The 25,073-nt window shown below is 40.7% G+C and overlaps 1 protein-coding gene across 4 annotated transcripts in view; it reads right to left on the bottom strand.

Annotated features, from left to right (window-relative positions):
• LIMCH1 (LIM and calponin homology domains 1) overlaps positions 1-25,073 on the bottom strand; it is a 342,005-nt gene that overhangs the window by 96,733 nt on the left and 220,199 nt on the right. For all 4 annotated transcript variants that reach the window (XM_030881135.2, XM_030881128.3, XM_060299272.2 and 1 more), the window contains exons 4-6: positions 10,971-11,077; positions 5,619-5,649; positions 3,517-3,627 (exon numbers count right to left, since the gene is read on the bottom strand). In XM_030881135.2, the coding sequence (XP_030736995.1) occupies positions 3,517-3,627; positions 5,619-5,649; positions 10,971-11,077 (249 nt within the window). The remainder of the gene's footprint in view (positions 1-3,516; positions 3,628-5,618; positions 5,650-10,970; positions 11,078-25,073) is intronic.

Here is a 25,073-nt window from a genome sequence, read left to right as displayed (position 1 = left end):
GTGAAGCAATTCATTCCACAGATACTGACTGAACGTGGTCTATGTGCCAAGCACTGTCTTCAGTGCTGGGGACACAATGTTATGCAAATTCGATAAATTCCCTGTCCTCATGGGCCTTATGCTCTAGCAGGGAAGGCAAAACACAGACAGAAAAATATACAAATACAAATTTGTATACAAATACAAATTTGAATACAAAGTTGAATGGTAAGTATCATGAAAACATAAAGCAGGTTCAGGGAAGAGAAGCTGATGATGGCTGCTGCTCTAGGCCAAGGTCTTGTACTTGTTTGCCCATCAAGCTCCCCCCTCTTTAACCCCTTGTTCTGATAGCACCCTCTGAGACAGTACTGGCTTAGGCCAATCATGGTATCCCCTGTCCCTGGTCACACTGACTGGTTCAGGGATAGGACCCACACTGGACCAGAGTACACCCTAGGAATTTTAAAGCTGGGGCTTTAAATTCTCCCTAAAAAGGGAGAAGAATTCCTTGCCTTCCGGGCAAGAAGCTAGGAGCAGATAATCCCGGGGATGCTGTTGGCCATGGTCTCTGCTGTGAGAGGGTGTTTGCCTACTGGAGGAGAGGATGAATTCAAGAAGAGACCGGAAGAGAAGAGAGACAGAAAGAGAGAGGAAGAACCTAGAACGTTGACTTTCTAGTTGCAGGTCCTGAGATCTCTAGGGCCACCCTCGTCCCTACAGTGCTCCCTTTAATCTCACTATTCTCGTAGTAATTCCCCTTGGTTCAGCTTAAGTGTCCCTTCCTTTGGGAGACTTTCTCTGATGTATCCAGGCCCAGTGAAAGGCCATTGTCATGATGCTTTCAGAGACTTTTTTTTTCTTTTTTATTTTTTTTGCGGTATGCGGGCCTCTCACCGTTGCGGCCTCTCCCGTTGCGGAGCACAGGCTCCGGATGCGCGCAGGCTCAGCGGCCATGGCTCACGGGCCCAGCCGCTCCGCGGCATGTGGGATCTTCCCGGACTGGGGCACAAACCCATGTCCCCTGCATCGGCAGGCGGACTCTCAACGACTGCACCACCAGGGAAGCCCAGAGACCTTTTTTGTCTATAGCAATAGCAACCTACTACGAACATCTACTATGTGTCCGATGCTTATGTTAAGGGTTCTACATGTGTTCCTTGCACTACAGAACTTAACAAGTTGTACCACAGTTAATCATTTTTATGCACATTTCTCCCACTAGAAAAAAATGAATATAAAAAAATTTCACGCTAGCCTCCTTTGTGAAAGAAAAGCTTTTAATTTCAAATTTATTTCAGCATGTATATGTGCAGAAGAGATTCCAGTTGTCTCTCAATATCTGTTTTCCACTTCTTCTCCAGTGAAAATACACACAGTTTTTAAATGAAATAAAATCTACTTTCCCCAAGTCTTTCCTTGCAGCTAGGTATGGATACGTGACCAAGTTCAAGTCAATAGGATGTGAGCAGAAATGTAGTGCATGACTTCCCAGAAGTGTGTTTAAAGGAAGGCATAGGCCTTTCTTCTCCTCAGCCCTCCTTTCTCCTGGCTCAAAGGTGGACGTGAAGGCTAAAGCCTGTGCAGCCATCTTGGACCAGCAGGTGAGTGTCCGTGAGTTGAGGACAGTAGAGTAAAAAGACAGAAGGAGCCTGAGCCCTTGATGGTCACAGGACCCTCACACTAGCCCTGGACTGCTCATGTCCAGACCTTATGTGAGTTTGATATAAAACTCTATCTTGTTTAAGCCACTGGCGGAGTTGTCTGCATTTCCCAGTTAAACTCAATCTTAATTGATATAATGAGATAGTATACACTTTAGATAAATCTAATATTTTCAGGCATTGGATAGACCTGTGAAATTCAAGTCAATTACTCTCATTACATAGAGAGACCACTACTCTCTTTATATGGGAACACCACAGCTGGCCATTTTTAGTTAAGTCACGCTTTGGCCAGTGATACTAACTACTCCCTCATGTCCTGTGAGGTCATCTATATTCATTAAAAAAAAAGTAACAGCTGTTCACAACAACAGGTGATTTCAAGGCAGTTGTTAGTAACCAACCGTCTCACTAGAAAGGGAAGTTAGGAGAGCTGCACAGACCAATAGCTGCTCAGATTATAGAGAAGCTGGACTCGTGATAAGAAACATCAATAATGAGAAGAAATCAGATTCCAAGAGAAATCAGCAGGGAAACTATGAGGCAGAGCTTTTCAATAGTTTAAAACAGATAATCCGTCTATCATTATCCAAGTCCAAATTTAACATAAGACCAGCAAACATTTAGATTTCACAAATCCATACTGAAACTTACCTTTGTATTTTCCCTAAGTATCCTTTATTGAGAGAGATGAAAGATTAAAGGACAAATAAGGGTTAAGACTAAGAAACAATGTGTTGTGTTTGAGTGGTGTGTTTATTTTATTTTTCAAGGAATTTAGCTTCAAGGACTTTGTTTATATGTGTTATGACTAATATGAAAGCTTTGTCCATTTACACATATATGAGCCGGCCTGGTTCTAGCCAAATGCAAAGAATTATTAGAACTATTAGCTTTAAGGAAAAAAGAATAAATCATTAGAAAGTTGGAGCAAATTCTTGCTTTCAGTATTAAAAGAAAATCCGTAAAATACAGAATGTCTCTCAACGAGGTCTCACTGGTGCATTTAATTTGCATGTTAGAGAAAAGAGGAAGAAGAAGGTCTTAATTATATATGCTGCACTATGGGTCTTATCCAAAACCCACGGATGCTACTGATTACAAATGAGCCTTACCTGTTCACTAAGGCCTGTTGGGTGAGGCTGCTCCCGGGGAATACTGTATGCTAGTACTTTGGGTGAGTTAACGTACACTGCTGAATCCTAAAAAGGAACACATAGGCAGCCACACAAAAAACACTGCACTGCTTCTTGGACAAATTCCTGCCTTAGGTCAGTCTTTCCCATAATTAAATACACAAATAAAGCTTTGACTATTACAAAACATGTTTTCCAAATTTCCAGGTCATTCAAATGCAATGGTCATAAAATATGCATCTTTGAAGAGAATGCTTCTAATTTTTCAGAGCCCATCCGGAGTGGGTACCCAGGCAAGAACTTGGCTAATGTTACTTCACCCACACCAAGGCCCTGATGGGTAAGCAAAATGACCTTTAGGATGAAAGTGCAGAGCAAGTCTTCATTTTTGTATAATGCTGTATTGTTTAATTCAGGAGTTATTCCCCCAAGAAAATAAGCACTGAGCTCTTTGGTATCTAAAGTCATATACGGACGGATTGAACTTTCTCTTTTGGAATTAAAATTGGATAAAGCTCAGATCTCCCATTCTCAGAAGGGAATCAAAGTTCAGGTAGGCGTGGGTGTATGAGGCAAAGATGGCATTGGTAAGACAAGCGGTCATTTCCTTGAGTGCACGACATATTTGGCCTGTGCAATTTTACCACGTGAAACTGTAAAGATCTTAAAAACAAGCAAATGTGTTGCTTTCCCACCTTGTCTGAACGTCATGGGATGAAGAAGAAAAGTCAAGTTACCTTCCTCATCTGAGCCAGCAAGCCTTCGAACTCCTTCAGGTTTAGCGTTGTCCCGCTGTAAGATGCACAGCTATTCGCTGCTTTGCCCAGCCAGTAAATAGTCACTAGTACCTGGGAAAGAGAACCACTCACAAAGAATTACTTTTAAACTAAAGAATCAGTAATGCTTCCCTAACAGGAAAGCAGGAGGAGAGAATGTGTAACATTAATTTACAAAGCCCACCATCCATGAGGTATCCATTCTAGGTAAAATCATTTTAATAAGGACCCGATGTTGCATCGGTCAACACAAACACGGTTCAGTAGTTAAAATAAGACTCCAGTTTTAGGAAGAATTTGGTTGTGAGAATGTGATCTATAAGACAGCAAGGAGGAAAAATAAATCCTCCAAAATTATTTTCATGTCATGAAGGCTTCAAAACCAGGAAGCAAAATTTTTCAGAAACTCTGGAGTCTTTCCCCAGACCAGCGATGGAACAGGTTGTCAATCCCTTTTGAGAGAGGTGCTTTTAAAGGCCCATAATTTCTACTTGTGGGCACAGAGGTTCTGCTAAGACCACTGGCAAACATTTTTCAGAGGAGTGATAAAGGTTAATTAGTGGTTTCCAGCACAAGATCAACAAAATATATCTAATTAAAGTCAGAAGACAGCAATGTAATGAAGAATGCAATCTGCAGAGACCTAGTTCTGGGGGTACGGTTAGATTCCTATTAATCTGAGATGGGAAATTTTTAGCCTGGTCAAGACTGCTGCCAATTAACAACCTTGGACGTTTAAGAAAGTCTATGAATATTCACTGGTCTGAAGCTACAGTCCTAGGTTAATTTTGTTCTGTCTTTCCAAAGAAACTGTCCGCAAAAGCAAAGGCTCTTTCCATTGACTTTCCCACAGAACCCAACAGGGGTCAGCTGAAGATGAGCTCCTTAAAATTGAATTATTGGGATCTGAAGCCTATGGAAAAGCTAAGACTATTATTTTGTTTTCACATTTGGTCTTATCGCTTCAACTAGGCTGGGAAGTATTTATTGTACCTCCCTCTACTTGGCCAGAAAATGCTTTGGACAATGTGATATGTATACATGCTTCCGATGGCAACAGGCCCAAGATATGGTTATGTGCATCATTGCTAGGATGTGATCTGGTTTTCTACCTCTGTGGGAAAAGGTGACTTTAGGAATACTTCAAAACTTCCAGAAATTCTTTTTTAACTGATTGCTTACAAATAACTTTCCAGAGAGCAGAAAACTGCGAATGTCAGGACATGAACTCGAGCCATAAAATAACTAATGTGTGCTAAGAGTATGAGGCTCTCTTGAAAAGTGTAATAGGAAAACGGCAGATAGAACTGTGCTGTGTTTTAGATTATGGGGTTTCTGTTTAAAATTGTATGATGAAAAATGTCAAATATCCCTGGTTTTATAGAGGAGGAAAAAGAAGATAAGAATGAGAATGTCAATCAAATATAGTAGCACCCTGAAAATTTCTTTAAAAGGGGAGGGTCACAGCCAATTTTAAAATTTTATATACAGAAGGTCATTTCTTACATTCTTCAATTTAAACTTAAAATAAAAGAGCACTAACATACTTGCCTTGGAAAATAAGATCTAACTCTAAAAAGTTGATTTTGGAAGGTACTAATAAAAACTCAAAAGATTAATAGGAAAGAAACCACAAAAGGTACAGCCCCACAACAGTCAACACTATTTATATTATGCTAATCTTTTCCCCAAAACAACCTGCCCAACTGCTTAATTTAATAATCCCATCTGTGCCTACCAATGGCAAGGAAGTAATGTTAGTGCTAAAACAGATCATTCTGTGTTTAAGAGACCAAATTACAAATGGAGTGCAAGCTTTCATTTATTTATTTCTGGACTAAGCGCTTATCTAATTAAAGAGACCACCCCTCCCCGCAAAATCTACCATTTTTATTTCTATCAGAGTCATTAATTAGTCTATCAGAGGCACATATAATTGTTTCCTAAGAAAGATTCTTTCTAGCAAGCCATTCGAGAGGCCTTGAACTTATGAGCTAAATTTTACACTTGAACCATCAAAGTTAGAAGGAAAAAAGTTTGGAAAGTGAAATTAAAACACTTACATTTTTCAGCTTCCTGCTATAATCAAGGCTCCTAGTTTGGAAAAAGGAAAAGAAAATATGATCAGTTTCTTCACTGTGATCTTCCCTTCAACACCTTTAAGGTGTATTTGAAAGCTAACATATATAATGAAATCAGCAGAATATATTACTTTTAAGGTCTATGATTAGTGATTTCAGGTACTAAATAAAATTACTTAGAAAACAAAATACAGAAGGATAAGGCGGAATTAAAGTTCCATAGTGCACCATGGAAGGATGAATGCTTTGTAACATCTGGAAAATGAAGAATTCCATTTAAAACTACCACTGTTTATATTTGTATAATCAAAGCTTAACCGTAAAAGTAAAATTTTGCCTTGGTTATATATCACTGTCAAATTGAAATCTGACTGCACTTCCAAAATCTTCTTTATACAAGTACTTTTAAAGAAGTTCTAAAACCTTACCTAATTAAGGAGACCTGAAAATATATGTAAAAGAGGCAATGCTATCCTAATACTTGTTCTTTTCTGCTATGGACATAAATCAGTGCTGGGGAATTAGCCATAAGCAAGAAAATATGCATGCTATGTTCAAATATACACACACGCATTCTTAAATATACATAAATGTTTATTCTCAAACTATAAACCAAAAAAGCTACTTGGTGGTACTTTCTACATATTCATACAGTGAAATATAAAAATTTCTCCCAAATTATTTCAAAGTTTCTTTAACATGTCAACAAATAAATACTAGGAAAATAAATGCTACACTTCTTTTTTCCACAGAACTTCAGTGGGGGGGGGGTGCTGGGGAGGGAGAATGTAATTCTATTATATAAAAAAGAATTCCTCCAGATATTTAGATCCCAGTTACCTTATTGCTGCATACTCTGACCCAAAGTACATATTAATGAATAGATGCACAATTTTAAGTCAATTGAGACTTGAGGGACTAGAAAACAATGTAGTCTATAGTCTATACTAATCTAGTCTATACTAAGGAGATAAACCATCAACAGAGACTTAGACTGTAAGAAGCAGTGGTCCAATTTGGATTTGATTAAGAACATGTTTTCATATTCCCCCCTATTAACAGAAAGAAAGATTTGTCATTATCTGCTTAGATATTTGCTAGGATTTAAAATAATTTAACACAGTAACAGCAGCAAAACCAGATGAAAACAAAAATCTATAGAAGATTTGAAATTTTTGTGAAAAACAACTTAAGAACAGGGAACATAAGACTTTTTCTGCACTGCCAATGACTGTTTTTTGACTAAAATTGTGACCCAGTTCTAAAAAAAAAAATCACGCTTGGCACACAGTAGGAGCTCACAAAATATTTGTTTGAATGACTTCCACGTAACAACCAATTACGTGAAAATGCTCCCACATTTTTCAGAGACATCCTCGGGAGCAATCCAAAGGCTTTCCTCATTTTCATCCAATTGCTGCGATTCCCTGGAATGATACTTGCTGCATGCCCTTCTGGATTATGTTTTCATGTCCCATCAAGGTCGTCTGGCACCCATTACAGTAGAGTTCACGAAATTACACACAGAGTAATCATTTGCAGTTTTCCCTCTTTCTTTCTTTATAGTCTACTCAAGTTACTTCTCAAAAAAAAATAAGAAGAAGAAAAATTACCCACAATGAAAGCTAATCTAAAGAGTATTTTTCAAAAGACAATTTCAAAAAGCATCAACATTTCCTCTTTGGGATCTACCCCTCTACCTATTGCTTCCACTATTAATTGGTGTCAGTAGGGGGGTCTCCATCTCTGCTAATGTTTGGCTCAACTTTCAGAGGGGAAAGCAGAAAAATATAGCAGTTCTACTTTCATCTTCCATAGCTATGAAATCTACATATGTTGCAAATGTCCCCTGGACAGTGCCAAGTTAAACCAGCATCACTTACAGAAAAGTTGTGAAGCAGATAGCTCATTCCATGCCCCAATCTTCCCTAATACTAGAAAAGATTTTCTAAGTACCAGAAATGAATTTATGGCATAATTTTTAATATAAAGTTCTTTATGTGCTTCTAAATATTCATACAGTGAAATAAAAATGTTTTCTCCATAATTATGCCAAATTCAACAACCTACAACACTTGTGGACCACCCCTCCCACCACGCTCGTCCTTGTTCATTACCCTTCTACCACACTGGCTGGCCACTCTTCTTTCTCTTTCTAGACATCAAGTTTGTTTCTCTTCCCAGCCTTTCTACCTGATTCCTCTGCCCTGAATACCCTATAGATCTTAGCATGTCTGGCTCTTGCTTCCCATTCATGTCTCAGCCCTCAGCTGAAATGCCACGTCTTTAGAGAGACCATTCTTGACCACCTTTCTTTTTTATTTCCCCCTTGTTTGACTGAGATATAATTGATATAAAACGTTATATAAGTTTAAGGTATGCAACACAGTGATTTGATATATGTATATATTGCCATGGTCACTATCTTTTACACCATCTATTTTATTATTATTTTATTTTCTTCTCAGCACTTATCACTCCCTGCAATTTTTAAAAATTTACTTATTTACTTCCCATTTCTTGACACAGGGTATAAATTCCCTGTGAACAGGGGGCCTGTTCTCTAGTGACTGGAAAGTATCAGACACATAGTAGCTGCTCAGTAAATCTTTGTTGAATTAATGAAAAATGACATAGGGGAAGGCGATGGGCAAGTATTGCTTAACGAAAATAATAATCTCAAGTGAAGGAAAAACTTAAAAGGGAAGAAAATGAGGAGAAGAAATGCAAAAATGGGAGACAGATGGAAAGGTATGATAAAGAAGGGAAGGGAAGCATAGGGAAGAGAAGGAGACAGAGAAAAGAAGCAGAGTGAAAGAGAAAAAGAACAGAGAAAAGAAGAGGAGAAGGGGAAGACTGTCCAGTAATTGAGAAGTGACTGTCTGTGTGCCACTGGTCTAAGTGACTTTTTTTCCTTTAGGTTGCTTTCTGTGCCTTTGAACTAAAGTCGCTTTCTTTAGAAGTTGGTTGAACCATCTTCCCAGATCTGCACTGAGAAAGCTTTAGCTAGAATCATACCTGAAAGAACATTCTGTCCAACATCAAACATGCTAACATTCTCATTATTGGGGTCTGGGAAGGAGAAGAGAGGGAGAAAGGAGCACCTAAATACATAATGTAAATATTTACTGAAATAAAAGGAGAAACTGACAGTAATACAATAGTAGTACGGGACTTTAATACCTACTTAAATCAATGGACAGATCATCCAGACAGAAAATCAATAATAAAACATTAGTTTCAAATGACATATAAGATGGACTTATTAGATATACGCAGAACATTACAACCAAAAGCAGCAGAATACACATTCTTTTCAAGTGCACATGGAACATTCTTCAGGATGAATACCACACACACACACACACACACACACAAATGAACATTCTGTCCAATTCCATTTTATAGATGAAGACACAGAGCCCTACTGAAGCAAGGGAGCTTGCCTAGGATTATAGACCTGGGGGTAGCAGATGTAGAGGTAGACCTGAGATTTCCCGATGCTCACGGTTTTGTAGAAAAGCAGTAAAGTGATACGAGTTCTGAATTTCTAAAACCAATCAGTCTCAGAAGCCTCCTGGTTTAGTAACATATTGATTTAAAGTGACTCTTAAAAAAAAATGAATGCAGCTGCCAACAGTGTCAAAGTGACCTTTCCTTCACACTCTAATCAATGTGTGTGTAACAAATGATTACCTACCGTGTCACACAGTTACTATTGTTTCTGGTCACTTGCCACCCAGGTGAAACTATGAATGTGAGATGAGGCAGAACCTGAAACAATTTCCTAAAATGAATAATGATTTATAGAGGCTGGATTTAGGTACAGAAATAAATGGAGCATGTGAGGACTAAAATGAGGTTTATGATGGTTCACATATTCAAATATCATAATTTTTATTCTGTCCTTTTTACACTTAAGTAAAAATTTTCCATGAGAAGTATTAAAGAGAGGTCAAAAGGTACAAACTTCCAGTTATAAAATAAATAAGTCATGGGGATGTAATGTACAGCATGACAACTATAGTTAATAACACTGTATTGCATATTTGAAAGTTGCTAAGAAATTGCTAAGAGAGTAGATCTTAAAAGTTCTCATCACAAGAAAAATAAACTTTATATGGTGACAGATGTTAACTAGACTTGTTGTGGTAAACATTTTGCAATATATACAAATATTAAATCATTATGTTGCACACCTAAATCTAATATAATGGTGTATGTTAATTGTACTTCAAAAAAGAAAAGGCACATTGACAACAGAGAAGTGCTTTTTACATAATCAATCATGGCTGACTCTCCCTTATTCCCAGTCATAAATCATAAAATCCCAAAATCATAAAATCCAATATGAACTCGAACTTGATTTCATTTAGTAGTTTCAATTATTTTTCCCCATCATTAAGAAAAAGCCAGTATCGGCAAATAGCAAAAAATTAACAGCTCTGAATTTTGGTTTCTTGCTCTTTTCTGTCCTTCTATGATAAAATGACCCAAAAGTAATCAAAAGGAGAAGTATAGCCAGTCCAAAGATGCTATCTATGTAATCAAGCTTATTATTAAAGCATATTAATGCCAAATACTGTTTGACTAATTTCAAAAAGGTTTTATCTGAATTTGGTAGAGTCTAAAGAACTTTTAAACTACAGGAAAGTTACCTCTACCATCTCAAAAGGACTTTTCATCTCATTACTCTGCTCAGGAGCTATTTCTTCATAGAGAAGCACATTGCCTTTTCTTTTACTATAACATTCTTTCCCAAGAATTCTTTGGCCCCAAACATGGCTCACTGAGTAGATACAGTCAACAATAGCCAAATGGCCAATGATCCATCTTCAAAGAACTTGATCACTGACACATATGAGAAAACAGTTACAAATGTAAATGAAGAATAGATTTTTCCATAATCTATTGACTTCTTTGCATAATAAACAGAGTTCGAATCTGTTTAGGAGTTTGCAGTCTTCCAGGAGCCTATTCATATGCCCAACTGGAGCCAATAAAAGCTTTTTGTCTAACCCAAACAGATTTGTGCATATTTCTCCCTTGCCTCTCCCTCTGTTAAGTTTCACTTAACATTTTCTTCCCTTTCTCTAAAATTCTAACTCTATGTACATGATTTTTGCATTTCAAAAAATTATGTTTGATCAGAATGAAAGCTATACACAAGGGAAGGCCAATGTGGTTTATTTTGAAAGCTAGGTTTTTACCTCCACACTTTAATTTTATTAGGCATGCCCAATTCTCTGCCTCTTAGACCTTACATCATCATCACAAAACTGCAAATCAAACCATAAATGGGTTTCCCTTGAACATAAATCATGCATTACTTACTTGACTGTTACTCTGTTGGACGTATCCTGTAGGTCACTCGGGTCAAAAAGTTGAGATTCTTTAAGGCCGAGCTCTTTACAACCTCTCAAGAATAATATGATATTGTCCTAGAAGGAAGAAAAGAAATCCAAGTCTATATTATTTTATATTATTTTATGAACCAGCCTTTCTTCTTTAATAGTCCAAATTACTGGAGGAATGTCAGTCATTAAGGCAGCGAGAGTCAGGTGTGAGTCATGGCCTGTTGGATAATAAAATCATACCTCTTTAGGAAATGCTGGAATAAATAGACACTTCAAACTTCTAAACCTGCAGCTATGCCAAATTCATTTTTTTCCCTTTACCTTTTCACATTTGTATAAAACTGTAAGTTAAATGCCATCGGAAAGTAGAAATTAGCAATTTGGGGGAAACAGTACTCAAAACCCATGAATTCCCTATTGCTTCAAAGTTTTGTCCATGTCTTATTGCCTAGAATCTGGTTCAAAATGGATATATATATATATTTTTAAATAGGTTTTACTACCCAAGTGTCATCTTCAACAAGTTTTTCTTTTCAATTGATCTTCAAAAATATATCCTTATCTAAAAAAAGGGTACAAATGAACTTATCTACAAAACAGAAATACAGTTTGTAGAAAACAAACTTATAGTTACCAGGGGTAAGGGCGGGGGAGGGATAAATTGGGAGGTTGGGATTGACATATACACACTACTATATATAAAATAAAATATACAACTAATAAAGACCTACTGTATAGCACAGGGAACTCTACTCAATACTCTGTAATGGCCTATATGGGAAAAGAATCTAAAAAAGAATAGATATATGTATGTGTATAACTGATTCACTTTGCTGTACACCTGAAACTAATACAACATCGTAAATCAACTATATTCCAATAAAAAATTTTTAAAATACATCCTTTATCAATGGGTTTTGACCAGTAATACCTCTTTGTGGACTTATAAACTGAATTAAATGGGGTGGGGAAATCTAGACTTAATTGGAAAGGGAAAAATGAGGGGGCAAGGAAATCTTTTGAATATAATGTCAAAGACCCTCCTCATGGTGACAAATTTCTCTAGCAGGTACAAGTTTACTTTGACCTGGCAGAGTAGCAGACACAATCGACAGCTGAGGAGGGTTCTGGTCTTCATCTGTTGGGAGTCATTAAGAATAAATAAATGGCTCTGGAAGGAATTGCAAATTGTGAGTCATACTTTTGGAACTCTAGGATGTTAGCAGCAGGTTCATCAGTTATAAGTCTCCAATTATCCTCTTCCTAAAAGACTTCTGATGAGCTAACTGGTCCCATCAGGTAGTTCAAACTACAGGAAAGGAAAGATGAAGGCTGGTTCCAGGATGCAGATCAATGTGAATCCATCTAAATGCTCTAAGAAAGATGCTACAAAAATCTGAAATAATGGTGGTGGTAAATAAATCATATATTCACCCAAGTGCAATTTAACAAAGCAAACAAAAATCATAGTATTTCCCAATGACCAGTGTGTAGGTAGGATTCTAAGATGGTCCCCAAGGATCTCACCCACTGACGGACACACCCTGTATAATCACCTCCCCTTGAGTGCCAGTGAAACCTGTGCATGAGATGGGATATCACTCTTTTGAGTTGATCAAAAGAAAGATGACCTGATTGCACCTGACCTAATCAGGGGAGCTTTTCAAAGAAGGTGAAGTCAGAGTTCCTGCTGACCATGAGTTCTATAGCTTCAAGGAGATGCCTTCTGTCAATAACAACATGAGCTTGGAAGAGGCTTGGAAGAAGCTCAGCTTGGACTTCAGCCCCTGCCAACACCCCAATTTCAGCGCTGTGAGCAAAGTCTTCAGTCACACCATGTCCATACTTCTGATTACAGAAACTAAGATAATCAGTGGGTGTTGACTGAACATGCTAAGTTTACAGTAATTTTTTATGCAGCAATAAAAAGATAATACATCCAGGTTCAAAATAACAAGAGCAATAGCAACAAATTGCTAATGTTTATTTAGCCCTTATTATATGCCAAGCATTCTTCCAAGAATTTTACATATATTAGTTCACTTAATCCCTGCACAACGTTATGAGGTAGGTACTATTATCATCCTCATTTTACAGATGAACAGTATGAGGCACAGAACAATTAAGCATCATTAAGGCCACACAACTAGCAAAGGATGGAGATGCAAAACAACGTGGCATATATGAGGAATTCAAGCATCAAATCTGAGGCCGGTATCAAAGGAAGATGAGGCTTTGGAGTCAGGGTCTGATCATGGGGTCCTTGAAGGCCATGGAAGGCAGGCTATGGAAGTCACAGAGGGGTGGTGATCTGAGAAGTAAATGCCCAGGTCTGCAGCAGAAGTAGATTGCTGGGGGTAGGCCTGGGTGGGAGGGAGAGGGTGTAAAGGAAGGACTTAAGAGGAACAAGACAGGAGACAGGGAGACCAATGAGGAGATGCTCAAATCTCACTTCCCCCCATGGAGGGTGGCCCACCCCAGAATGTTTTCTTTCCTGTGCCCCTGGATTTTTCAGTAGGTAAGAAGTACCATCAGTCACAATATCTGTGTCCTTCACAACACCTCTTGTAGACTGACCATGAGCTGGTAAGAGTCTGAAGTCATCCATACCCTTCACAGGCTCTCCTGCAATTACTTTGCATGTTTTAAAATTATCCAGTTCTCCTTGGAGTTTTTCTATTTTCCCTCCCATCTCCAGAGGTTTGTAGAGGTTCAGGTGAGTCTTTTCTAGGCATGCAACTCTCTTTCTGGTTGGCCTAGGAGCTCTGAGGGTTTCTTACCCAGAGGAAAGCAAAGGATGGGTCCCGGAATTTTCTAGGAATCATTTGGGACCCCACTAAAAGGACCAGACTTGTGACCCACCATGTGGTCCCATCAGAGGCACAAGACTGTGGCATGTCAGATTCTCAAGAAAGGCAAGAAGGTGCTCTTCCCACGTGCATTCCCGGATGCGCCCCGAGTGCCACGCTATCTTCAGCACACAAACTGCAAACACAGAAGCATTGCGTCGCCAGCTTGAACATTTTGGGCTGGAAGATTTAAATAACGGCAGGTCTCCTTCCAGCTCCGTGCTGCAATCTAATGATGCTGGAAGGGAGCCAGACCCCAGACAGGAGAAAAGCGCCCCCCCACCCCCACCCCCACCCCCGCCACCAGCCAAGAGCTAACAGGGGCAGCGACCACAGCTGGTGGGGAAGCTGTGCCTTTAATTACCTAAAATGCATCCTGCAAATTCCCATCTGCCTTACTCTTCACACTGAGTTTTTCCCACATTTACAACTCCAAGCAAAACTAACATCTTAGTGTCTTAGCTTCAGAAGCCAAGCAACACAACTGGTTCTAAAACCTGGCAAAGAAGAAGTGAAGACACTGATTTACCACAATGACTATTCAATTTAGCTCTTACTAGGGTAGTATTGCAAACTCATTAAGACTTAGGCTTCGAAAGAAGTTTTTAAAGGACTCTTCAAAAAGTCAATGTCATGCGAAAACAAAAATTAGAGGCCAAAGAGACATCGTGACATAATGTAATGTATGACCCTTGATTGGATCCTAGATCCAAAAAAGGAAAAGTAAATAAGGCTATGAAAGTCCAGTTTAAATGTGGACTGTTGTTGGATAATATTATTGGATGAATGTTAATTTTCTTAGGCATGATGATGATGATGGTATTGTGGTTATATGAGAGAATGCCTTTATTTTTAGGCAAATATATGAATTATTTAGGGATAAGTTATCATGTCTATAACACAATTGCCAACGGTTCAAGAAAAAAATGTGTGTGTGTGTGTGTGTGTGTGTGTGTGTGTGTGTGTGTGCATGCACAGGAGACAGACAGAGAGAATGACATCTGCTTGTTATGGAGAAAGAAATAAAGCAAATATGGCAAAATATTAACAATTGGTGAATCTATATCTCAAAGGCTGGCAGTTTTTTCCTGTGAAGTACCAGATAGTAAACATGGCTTTGTGGGCCTGTGGTAGTCTCTGTCAAAATGACTTAACTCTTTCATTGTAGCCAGACAAATACACAAATGAATGGAAGTCGTCAGCATCCCTATACACTTCATTTACACAAGCAGGCATCGGGCTGGATTTGGCCCACAGGCTGTAGTCCACTGGCCCTGTTCTAGGTGAAAAGTTTTCGGGTATTCATTATGCCATCTGTACATTTAAAAACTTTCCAGAAAAAGTTTGGAGAAAAGGTTTTTAAATTTGTAAACATGTATTCAATTCCATAGGATTGTGAGTTCCCTCGCAAAACCAGTTTCATAAAATTCAAGGAAAAAATAATGGTCACCTCAGAGACAACTCCTGCAAAGTTCCTAAGGTAAATGCTCAAGTGCTACTGATGGAAAATTACTATTTCTGGCTAATGGGAAAGTGCTGTAACATGAGCCTCAATTCAACACAGATGGGGAACATAAAGTTCCTAAAAGAGTTCATTTCGCGCTTGACTAATAGTAATATATGGATTTATACCCCTGTTTACCTAACTACTATGCATTCTCTCCTCCTTGTTCTTGGCCCAGTGGTTTCCCATTTCATTAATTTGTGGGCCACCCCTGTTTATGAGAACATCCCCTGGGGGCCCAGGGTTGAGGCCTGAGCTTTCCCCACCCCCACCCCCCGGGCCTCTTCTCTGAAGAAGTCCTGGTACTTCTCTGCCCTTCTCGCTCCAAAGGCAAGATGAAGGAAGGCCCAGGATGGTCTCTACCCCCAGAGTTTTACCGGCATATAGTAGGTACTCAGTAAATATTTAAAACAAATTAAGCACTATATTCTAGATACTTAGAAGAATGAAAAAAAAAACCCCCACAAAATTCTAGTAGATGAAATAATAAGGACTTAGAAGCATCTTATCTTCAGGATTAATTTTCATGATCCATCTAATAGCTGGATTTATTCAAGATACACATAAACAGAGGTTTGTTTAAGAAAGATTGGAATGGAATTGGAGCAGAACAAATGTATCACGGAATACATAACATAACATAACAGCTTTGGAGTCAGGAGGACTCCAGTTAGAATCCCAGCCTCATCCTTGTACTAGTTATGCGGCCTTGGGCATGGTTCCTAACCTTCTTGATCCTTGAATTTCTAATCTGTGAGGTGGGGGTTGACATCAACCTTATACGGATGTCAGAATTACAGACACTATATATAAAGAACACAGCCCAGTGTCTGGGAACTTCCAGGTACTCATTCTATGTAAGTTATGTATTATCATGGCATTATTGTCAACTCAGGTCAAGAAGGGACCATAAAAGGTGAGATGAAGAACAGTTTATCCATCTACAAAAAACTAGACATGGTGTGTATTTATAGCCCTTGCCAGTTACATGGGAGATTTGTTTTTTAAAGGGTAGTTGCAATTATCGTTGTTTAGGTACTGTTATAAATTGCCAACTTGACACTTTTATACAGGCAGCCTCAAACTTAGGTGCAAGCTATGTACCAAAAGCCCACTTGTAAGATGGCGGCTTGTAGGTCATCATTTGTAATTATCTCACAGAAATAGTCTTTGTATGGTGGTTCCCAGTTCAAGTCAGAAAGGCCGACTTAGTCCAAAATGTACCTGAAGGGGAGTCCTAATTACACTATGGAAACTAATGGCTTTGCAGAACAACATTTCAGTAGGAAAGCGTATTCAGAAATGCCTGCCGGACATATATACAATGGACTATTACTCAGCCAGAAAAAGACACTAAAGTGAGTTATTTGTCGTGAGGTGGATGGACCTAGAGTCTGCCATACAGAGTGAAGTAAGTCAGAAAGAGAAAAACAAATACCGTATGCTAACATATATATATGGAATCTAAAAAAAAGAAAAAAATCGTTCTGAAGAACCTAGGGGCAGGACAGGAATAAAGACGCAGATGTAGAGAATGGACTTGAGGACACGGGAAGGAGGAAGGGTAGGCTGGGACGAAGTGAGAGAGTGGCATGGATATATATACACTACCAAATGTAAAATCGAGAGCTGGTGGGAAGCAGCCGCATAGCACAGGGAGATCAGCGTGGTGCTTTGTGACCACCTAGAGGGGTGGGATAGGGAGGGTGGGAGGAAGACGCGAGAGGGAGGGGATGTGGGGATATATGTATATGGATAGCTGATTCACTTTGTTATAAAGCAGAAACTAACACACCATTGTAAAGCAATTATACTCCAATAACGATGTTAATTTAAAACAAAAGAAATGCCCAACCATGCTCTAGGCTGTAGTTGGGTGGAGGATTCCAGAGGCCATAGAAAAGGCTTCCTTAGCCCAAGGCAGCACCTCAGGAGGGAAAGGCAGGAGTGAGAGAGGAGAAAGGTGGGCCAGCAATTCATTCCAGTGCAGCCCCCTGAGACACATCACTGTCTCATCTAGGTTCTCCCTCCTGTCTTCAGAAGGCGAGCAAGGACCTGCTGGCTACCTTTCCCCTTCTCTGCTGTCATTTCCCACTGGCAAGGGGTTTCTCCCTTTCCTTGATCCACTGTGGAACAGCGTGCAGCTTTCTGGCTCTGAGGAAGGCACCAGCACTTAGTGGTTCTCTAGGGAAACCAGACAGGTAGTGGGCGGCGGGAGGGGGTGGGGGGCTCTACCCAATCTCCTTAGCTTTATTTCCTTTACAGCCAACAGGGAAAGGGCAACACGATGATGGATTTGGAGTTCACAGAAAATGAACGTAACGCTCATTTGGGTTTCAAATGAACCCAGACGCCTATATTGCCAGGTATTTAAAATGCAATATATATATATAAAGCAACATATAATTTTCAGTTTCTATAAATGAAAAGACCAGGTGGAGGTAGCAAAATGTAAACTGAGATTACATCTGGTGAATTTATTATTTTAAGACATTTTCTATAATAAATACTTGCTTCAAAAATCTTAAGGATTAGGATATCTCAGAAAGATTTGCAAGCATATCAGAGAAGATCCAGACTTTTTGGAAAATCGATAACTAACACCAATGTTATATTTCTGTTCTATATATAAGGCTTAAAAAAAAGAAAAAAAACATGATTTTTGTTAGGTTTTCTGCATTTGAAGCGAACAAACTCCCTTTAACAGAAGTGCAATTATGAACCTCAGAACTTAAGGAATACATTACCAAAATATCTCTAGGAAATTACCCTACAATTAATAGAATTTGGGGATTTCCTGTACCTGCCATGTGTTCATGGTTGCTCTCCTAACCTGTACGGGTTCCAGCCTGGCTCCATTAATTGGCCAATGTCCAGCCACAATCACCACTCGCTAGACTTTCAATGCATTTGAGTTTGTCAGGAGCACTTAATGAGGATACCAGGCCTTCCACTGAGAGGCGAGACCTGCTCGTTCTGCCTGGGGGAATTCTGGGGAAGCCTGACCCAGAAGGTGGCAGCTGGGTGGCTGCTTGAAGGCGAAGAAACCACTTTATGGATAGGAAATGAGCAGAAGCACAGCGGATGCCAGGGAGAGAATGTAAGGTTGGAGAGGGGAAGAAAGTTCTAAGAGGTAAGCTTGAGAGAGTTGTGAGAGGTTTGTGAAGGATTTGGACTGTTCTCTAGACAGTGGGGAATCAAAGCCAGTTGATGAGGATAGAAAGAATCCCGGGAGCCGACCTTTATTTTAGGAGAATATGTCAGGTGGCAGCAGGGGAGATCCACTGGGTGGAGGAGAGGGTCCGTTTAAGAGAGAATTACAAGAGCTCAGGGAGAGATGTGGAAAGCCTGAACTGATCCAGAAGCAGTAAGGGCAGTAAAGGGGGAGGATGAAAGCACCCTTTGTTGGCTTGGCGGTTGAGTGGATTTAGGAGCAGGATTTAGGAGCAGAGGCGAGGAGAAGGAAGGGGGTTTGGTTGATGATAAGGTTTTCAGTCGTTGGGACCATCTTAAAGAATAGAGGAAGGGGAGATCTGTGAGAAACAGAAATAATAAATTAAGCTTGGAACATTCCATCTTCCAATAGCCAGAGCTCACTGGGAGCTTATATTTGGGTCGGCTAGCTAGTGGCTGAATGACGTTGGGCAAGTTGCTTACATGGTCTCTGCCTCAGCTTTCTCTTCGAAAGCCTAAGTTCTTACAAAGGCCTACAAGGCCCTACAGGAGTCGCTGTGCACTACCTCTCGGACCCCACCACCCCTCGCCCCCTGCGGCCAGGCACAGCTCCTTCCTTGCTGGTCCTCAACCAAACCAAGTAGATCCCTGCCAGGGCTTCTGCACTGCTCTTTTTCTTACCTAGAGATGACCTAGAATGATCTCTTGTATATAGTTAGTAAACATTTAAGAAATACGCATGGAATGAATGAATGAATGACCATAAAAACGGGGATACTCACAATGTCATAGGGCTGTCCTGGAGCTAATAAATAAGAAAATATATGTCAAGCGCTTAGAATAGAACAGTGTTTGGCACAATAAATGTTTTCCATTGTGGTACTTATTTCTATTATTAGGATAAAACTGTTAAGTCATCAATGAATGGATTTTCGGATTAGAAGCACATTATCGACTTCGGGGACAACTTCAGTGCAATTATAGGGCGAAAACCTATAATTTCAGGAAGTTAAGAAATCAGTGTAGAATAAAAACAATAGAGAAAACACAAAGACACTTTTGGGAAGTTTAGCAGAGAAGAGATTATGAGAAAAGGTATGGTGAGTCCAAGGAAGGTTGGCTGCTTGTTTCTTTTAGGAAAGCTGCAGGTAAAGAGAAACACAGCTCCCTGCTTGTCCTAGAGCTTCCTCGCCAGCCCAGATCACTGACATTATCACCCTCATGAGGAATCCTCACCACGTGTGAGGCTTGAGCCATCAGTTTTCACCATAATCACCTTCTATCCTGCTCACTACTTCTGTCACAGTCATGGAGGACACCGGCACCAGGCTTACCACCGACTACAGTCATCATTCTAGGTGCCTTTACATTCTACACAGCAACCTGTTCGACGGCCTGGCTTTACAGTTCTTTGACGTCCTCAATTCCAATAGTTTTGACTCGTACACTCCATTTCACGATCATAATCGTCACCCACACCTGCCCTGCGGAATCACCATTTCCAACATCCTACTCCTTGGTCTGAGTCCCTCTCCTCCCAGGTTTCTCCTCCCTTCTCTCCCACACACCTGCTCTTTCATCTCCAGACTCTGCCTTTTCCTCTCAGTCCATTTCCCTCTCCTCTCATTGCCTTCTTTCTTTCCTGATTCGGTACAGACCAGTCTATTCAACTGCTCCAATGCCTGTACCTTCAACAGCCCCAGTTCTCCGCCTTTCCATTAGGGAACACTGACCAGGAAAAGGAAACAGCAGAGGTGGAACAGTTAGCCTTGGACATGAGCCTTGGCGGCTAAGCACCACCACATGTCTCTACTTGAGATGGGATCAGTCACGCCCACTCCTCATGTTTCTCCATGGAGGAACAACACTCCTGGCCCCTCACTCTTCCTCCCCTAGGTTGGTTTGGGAGAAGGAATGGGGCATGCTCAGCTCAGCCAGTTTGGGATTTCCTCTCTGTGGAAACATGCGTCCCGTCTGTCTCTGCCGTGTAGGAAGGGGCCTTTCTCTGGGGTGGGAGAGGCCTGTGGTTGTCCCGCTGTGCTAGGAATGGGTGGATGAATTTGTTTAATTCAGGAGCAAGGATTAGCAAACCCACTTGGCTGCAGCTCTAAACCCACACTCTCTGGTTTGTCTCATGAGAAGTAAAGCTGACGTTTTGACCTCTGATTCCTGTGTTTAAGTCTCAGCTGGGGGCGGGGGCGGGTGGGGAGAGAGGAGTGCTATTTACTGGTCGCCCTAATCCCTAATGCTCTGCTTCTAGTGCTACTGGAAATGACGGTGCTTTATTGGGTCTGGAGCTGCTAGGCATTTACAAGCTCCCACCTCACTGGGCCCCTTGGATCCACTTGGTCATCCTTCTGGCGTCCCCGGCCAGCCCTTCTCCCCATCCTTACAGAGGGTTTTACTCCTCTGCTTTTTAAAATCTCTCTGTGGGATCTTCCCGGACCGGGACACAAACCCATGTCCCCTGCATCGGCAGGCGGACTCTCAACCGCTGCGCCACCAGGGAAGCCCCCTCCTCTGCTTTTAAAAATCTCTCTGCCATGTCCTCACCTTCTTCATCAACAGACAGATGTCATTAACCCCCAAGAGTTTTATATCCCTTCACGTCAACCATCCCACATTCTGTATCTAAACACTTTTTTAAAAAGAATATAAAGCTGTATATTTCAAAGCATCTGCAGCCAATCTGTTAACATGTTTTCGTCAGTGGGGGTCTGTGTCAGAGGGCAGAGCAAACAGCCAGCAATTAGGCTCTATTATCTTTAGTTTAATTTTTCTATTTATTCAAGCATATTAATTGAATACTTATGGTATGAAAGGCAATGTGCTAAGTGTTTTGGGCAGGAAGGTGTGATGATAAGAGCTGGCACTCTTATTTGCAAGTGAGAGAGGCCCAGATGGACCTAGGCTCATAATGGATTACAGAGCCCAGTGCATCACCGCCACAAGGGGGTAGAGGGGCAGCTGACCCCTTGAAACAACTACAAACCAGGGCTTTTGTGTATTTGGAACCTGGAATTGCTTCATCTCCTATCCACTCTCTCTGCATGTTGGCTTACTTGCTTTCACTGCACCCAGGTTTCCTCCACATGGATCCCCTAGTTTCCAATCTCATACATGAAGGTTGTCAGCCGCCGAGAGGACTAACTCTCTTTTTCACTTGCAGTTTGAAGACATCCCAGGTAAAGGAAAAGACCCTTATTGGCCTGCCTACGGTCAGGTCCCCTCCCACAGTGACTAATGGGATGGGGTGAACAAGACCATGAATCATTTTAATCAACAGTGGGGAGGAATAGGGGCTGGAACCGTTTCCAAAAGAAGGAGAATGTGATTCCCTAGGAAGGGGGCCCAGGGCAGATAAAACTAGCAACACTGGCTACCTTCACAAAACTGGACCAGATCTGGATTTTCCTCTCAAAGTCTTTACAGAGTAGAATACAGAATTACCACTGCCATCTTTCACATTCTAAATATAACTGATCAAATTTAGTTTTCCTGGGCTTCCCTGGTGGCGCAGTGGTTGAGAGTCTGCCTGCCGATGCAGGGGACACGGGTTCGTGCCCCGGTCCGGGAAGATCCCACATGTCGCGGAGCGGCTGGGCCCGTGAGCCATGGCCGCCGAGCCTGCGCGTCCAGAGCCTGTGCTCCGCAACGGGAGAGGCCACAACAGTGAGAGGCCCGCGTAGGGCAAAAAAAAAAAAAAAATTTAGTTTTCCTTTAAAGATGTTCTTTTGAAAGGATCTCTGCACTAAGCTGCAACGCTGCCTCAGTTTCCCAAAGGTAACAGGCTTGATGCCAAAGAGGACCAACCACAGAATGAAGCAAGCCCAAATTACCTAACTCTGTCAGAAGAGCCTTTCCAAGCACAGTTACTCGTCAATACAGCGGTTGGAGCCTAGCTCTTCTTGCCTCAGAACATTTACAGAAACAGAGAGCCAGACCCAAAAGTTCCAGCACCTTGATTTTATCTCTCTCTCTCTGGATTCCACACTCATGATTGTCTACAAGGCAGCTGCTTCTCTTTTCAAGGACTTGACATTCAAGCCTACTTGAGGGTCAATGCCACAGTGCTCTATCAGAACTCAGAGGCCAGCCTATTCAGAGAAACTGTCTAGATTCCAAAACATGACCAAACTATCCCCCCACCCAAAATAACATTATTACGTTATATTGCCAGATTGTTTGTCAGCATAATTTACAAGTTGTATTTAGGAACTGAATGAAAAATAGCTTTCAGTTATGTTAAAATAAAACTGCTTAAGTCATCTATCATACCTCATTAAATAATACTCGCATATTTGACAGGTAATATAACTTCTGCGTTTCTCACAGCAGTGATAGACAAACTGTGATCTGTGGACTGCTGTGGGTTTGGTACTAGTTCATGAAGGGTAAATGCAGAATTGGAAAAGAGTCTTTAGAAACTTTTTTAAAAATTTTATTTATTTATTTTTGGCTGCCTTGTTTCCTTGTTGCTGTGTGCGGTGAGCGGGGCTACTCTTTGTTGCGGTGTGTGGGCTTCTCATTGCGGTGGCTTCTCTTGTTGTGGAGCACGGGCTTCAGTAGTTGTGGCACACAGGCTCAGTAGTTGTGGCTCGTGGGCCCTAGAGCACAGGCTCAGTAGCTGTGGCACACGGGCTTAGTTGCTCCACGGCATATGGGATCTTCCCGGACCAGGGCTCGAACCCATGTCCCCTGCACTGGCAGGCAGATTCTTAACCACTGCGCCACCAGGGAAGCCCTAGAAACTTTTATAACAACTTGGCATTCTAACCACATCCAAGGGTGTGATCACCGGACACATCTCACTGAACAGGGTACACATCATTTTGGATGTTGTCCTAGCTGCGTATTGTGTGCACTGTGTAGTTAGTTAATGGCACTAGGATCAGCCCAAACTGGATCAGAAATTAAACAAACAAACAACAACGAAATGCAAATTTAAACCATAATGAAACACCACTTTACACCAAGCAGAATGGCTATTAAAAAAAAACCCCACAGAAAATAATAAGTGTTGGCAAGGATGTGGAGAAACTGGGACCCTTGTGCATTGTTGGTGGGAATGTAAAATAGTGTAGCTTCTGTGGAAAACAGTTTGGCTGCCGCTCAAAAAGCTAAACACAGAATTACAATACGAACGAGCAATTCCACTTCTAGGTAAATACTCGAAAGAACTGAAAGCAGGGACTCAAGCAGATACTTGTACATCAATGTTCATCTCACAGTAGCCAAAAGGTAGAAACAAACCAAACCATCTGTTCATAAACAAATGAATGGATAAACAAAATGTGGAATACACGTATAATGGAACATTATCCAGCCTTAAAAAGGAAGGAAATTCTGACATACGGCGCAACATGGATGAGTCCCAAAGGCATTATGCTAAGTGAAATAAGCCAGACATCAAAAAACAAATACTATATGATTCCACTTATATGAGGTCCCTAGAATAGGAAAATTCAAAGAGACAGAAAGTATAATGGAGGTTACTAGGGGCTGGGTGTTCTGGGGAGTGGAGAGCTGTTGTTTGACAAGGACAGAATTACAGTTTGGGATGATGAAAAAGTTCTGAAAATGGTTAGTGGTGATGTTTGCAAAAGAAGTGTTATTACACTTAATGCCACTGGATTGTACACTTATAAATGGTTAAAATGATCAATCTTATGTATATTTTACCATAATAAAAAATGCAACCGCCTCCCCCAACAGCAATAAACCTTGTTCTTTATCACAATAGTATGAGAATCCTTTCCCTAGAGTGTATGCCCTAGGGGGTTCTGGATCAAATAAAACTTGGAAAATGCTACATAAATAGCCCCACGTGGAGTTCATAAAGCTTAGACTAACAGTTCTGAGAAATTCCTTACTAAGAAACTCACAATTTTAACTCAGCATTTCCTAAACACATGGACTTCAGAACCTTTTTGTTACTGTACAACTAATATCTCACAAAACATAGTTTAAGAAACGCTGAGCCAGAAATACTGAAGCATGGTTTATACTTTCACATCACACACAAGTAAGAGTGAAACAGTCATCACACTTAGGTTGTAGCCCACAGTCTAAAACTGTCAACCTGTGGTTAGACCCTCCCGTTAATTCCTGCGCTGGCAATGCCAACCCCCAAGGCATGCCAGGTTAGCAGGAGTCAAAAAACCAGGGTCTGCTTCATCCCTGCGTCCTTTAAAGCTTCACAGTAAGGATACATTTCACATTTGTCTTTATAGGACTGCAAGTTAAGACAACGATTTACTAGTTAGAGGTGACCCCAGGAACAAAGTACTTCATAGTCTAGGTCAGACATGTGGATGACATTAGAAAAAGAAACAGGCTTTTAGAGTGCAAATGAGTGTGCAAAAGCCAGAGCCATATTGATAGATCCAAATACCATTCCCCCTATCATATTTAAAGGTCACAACCTCTCTGCTGAGAAGGCGAAAAAGTCAGCGAGACAGGAAATACCAAAAGGTAAAAAACCAAAAGCAACTCTTGCACTCATCAAAATATACCATAGCCTGAAGGAGTTTTAGTATTTTTAATTTTCTGG

The sequence above is a fragment of the Globicephala melas genome, chromosome 5 (assembly GCF_963455315.2).
Source record: "Globicephala melas chromosome 5, mGloMel1.2, whole genome shotgun sequence".
Classification (NCBI taxonomy): Eukaryota; Metazoa; Chordata; class Mammalia; order Artiodactyla; family Delphinidae; genus Globicephala; species Globicephala melas.
This window is presented reverse-complemented; position numbering and strand designations above follow the sequence as displayed.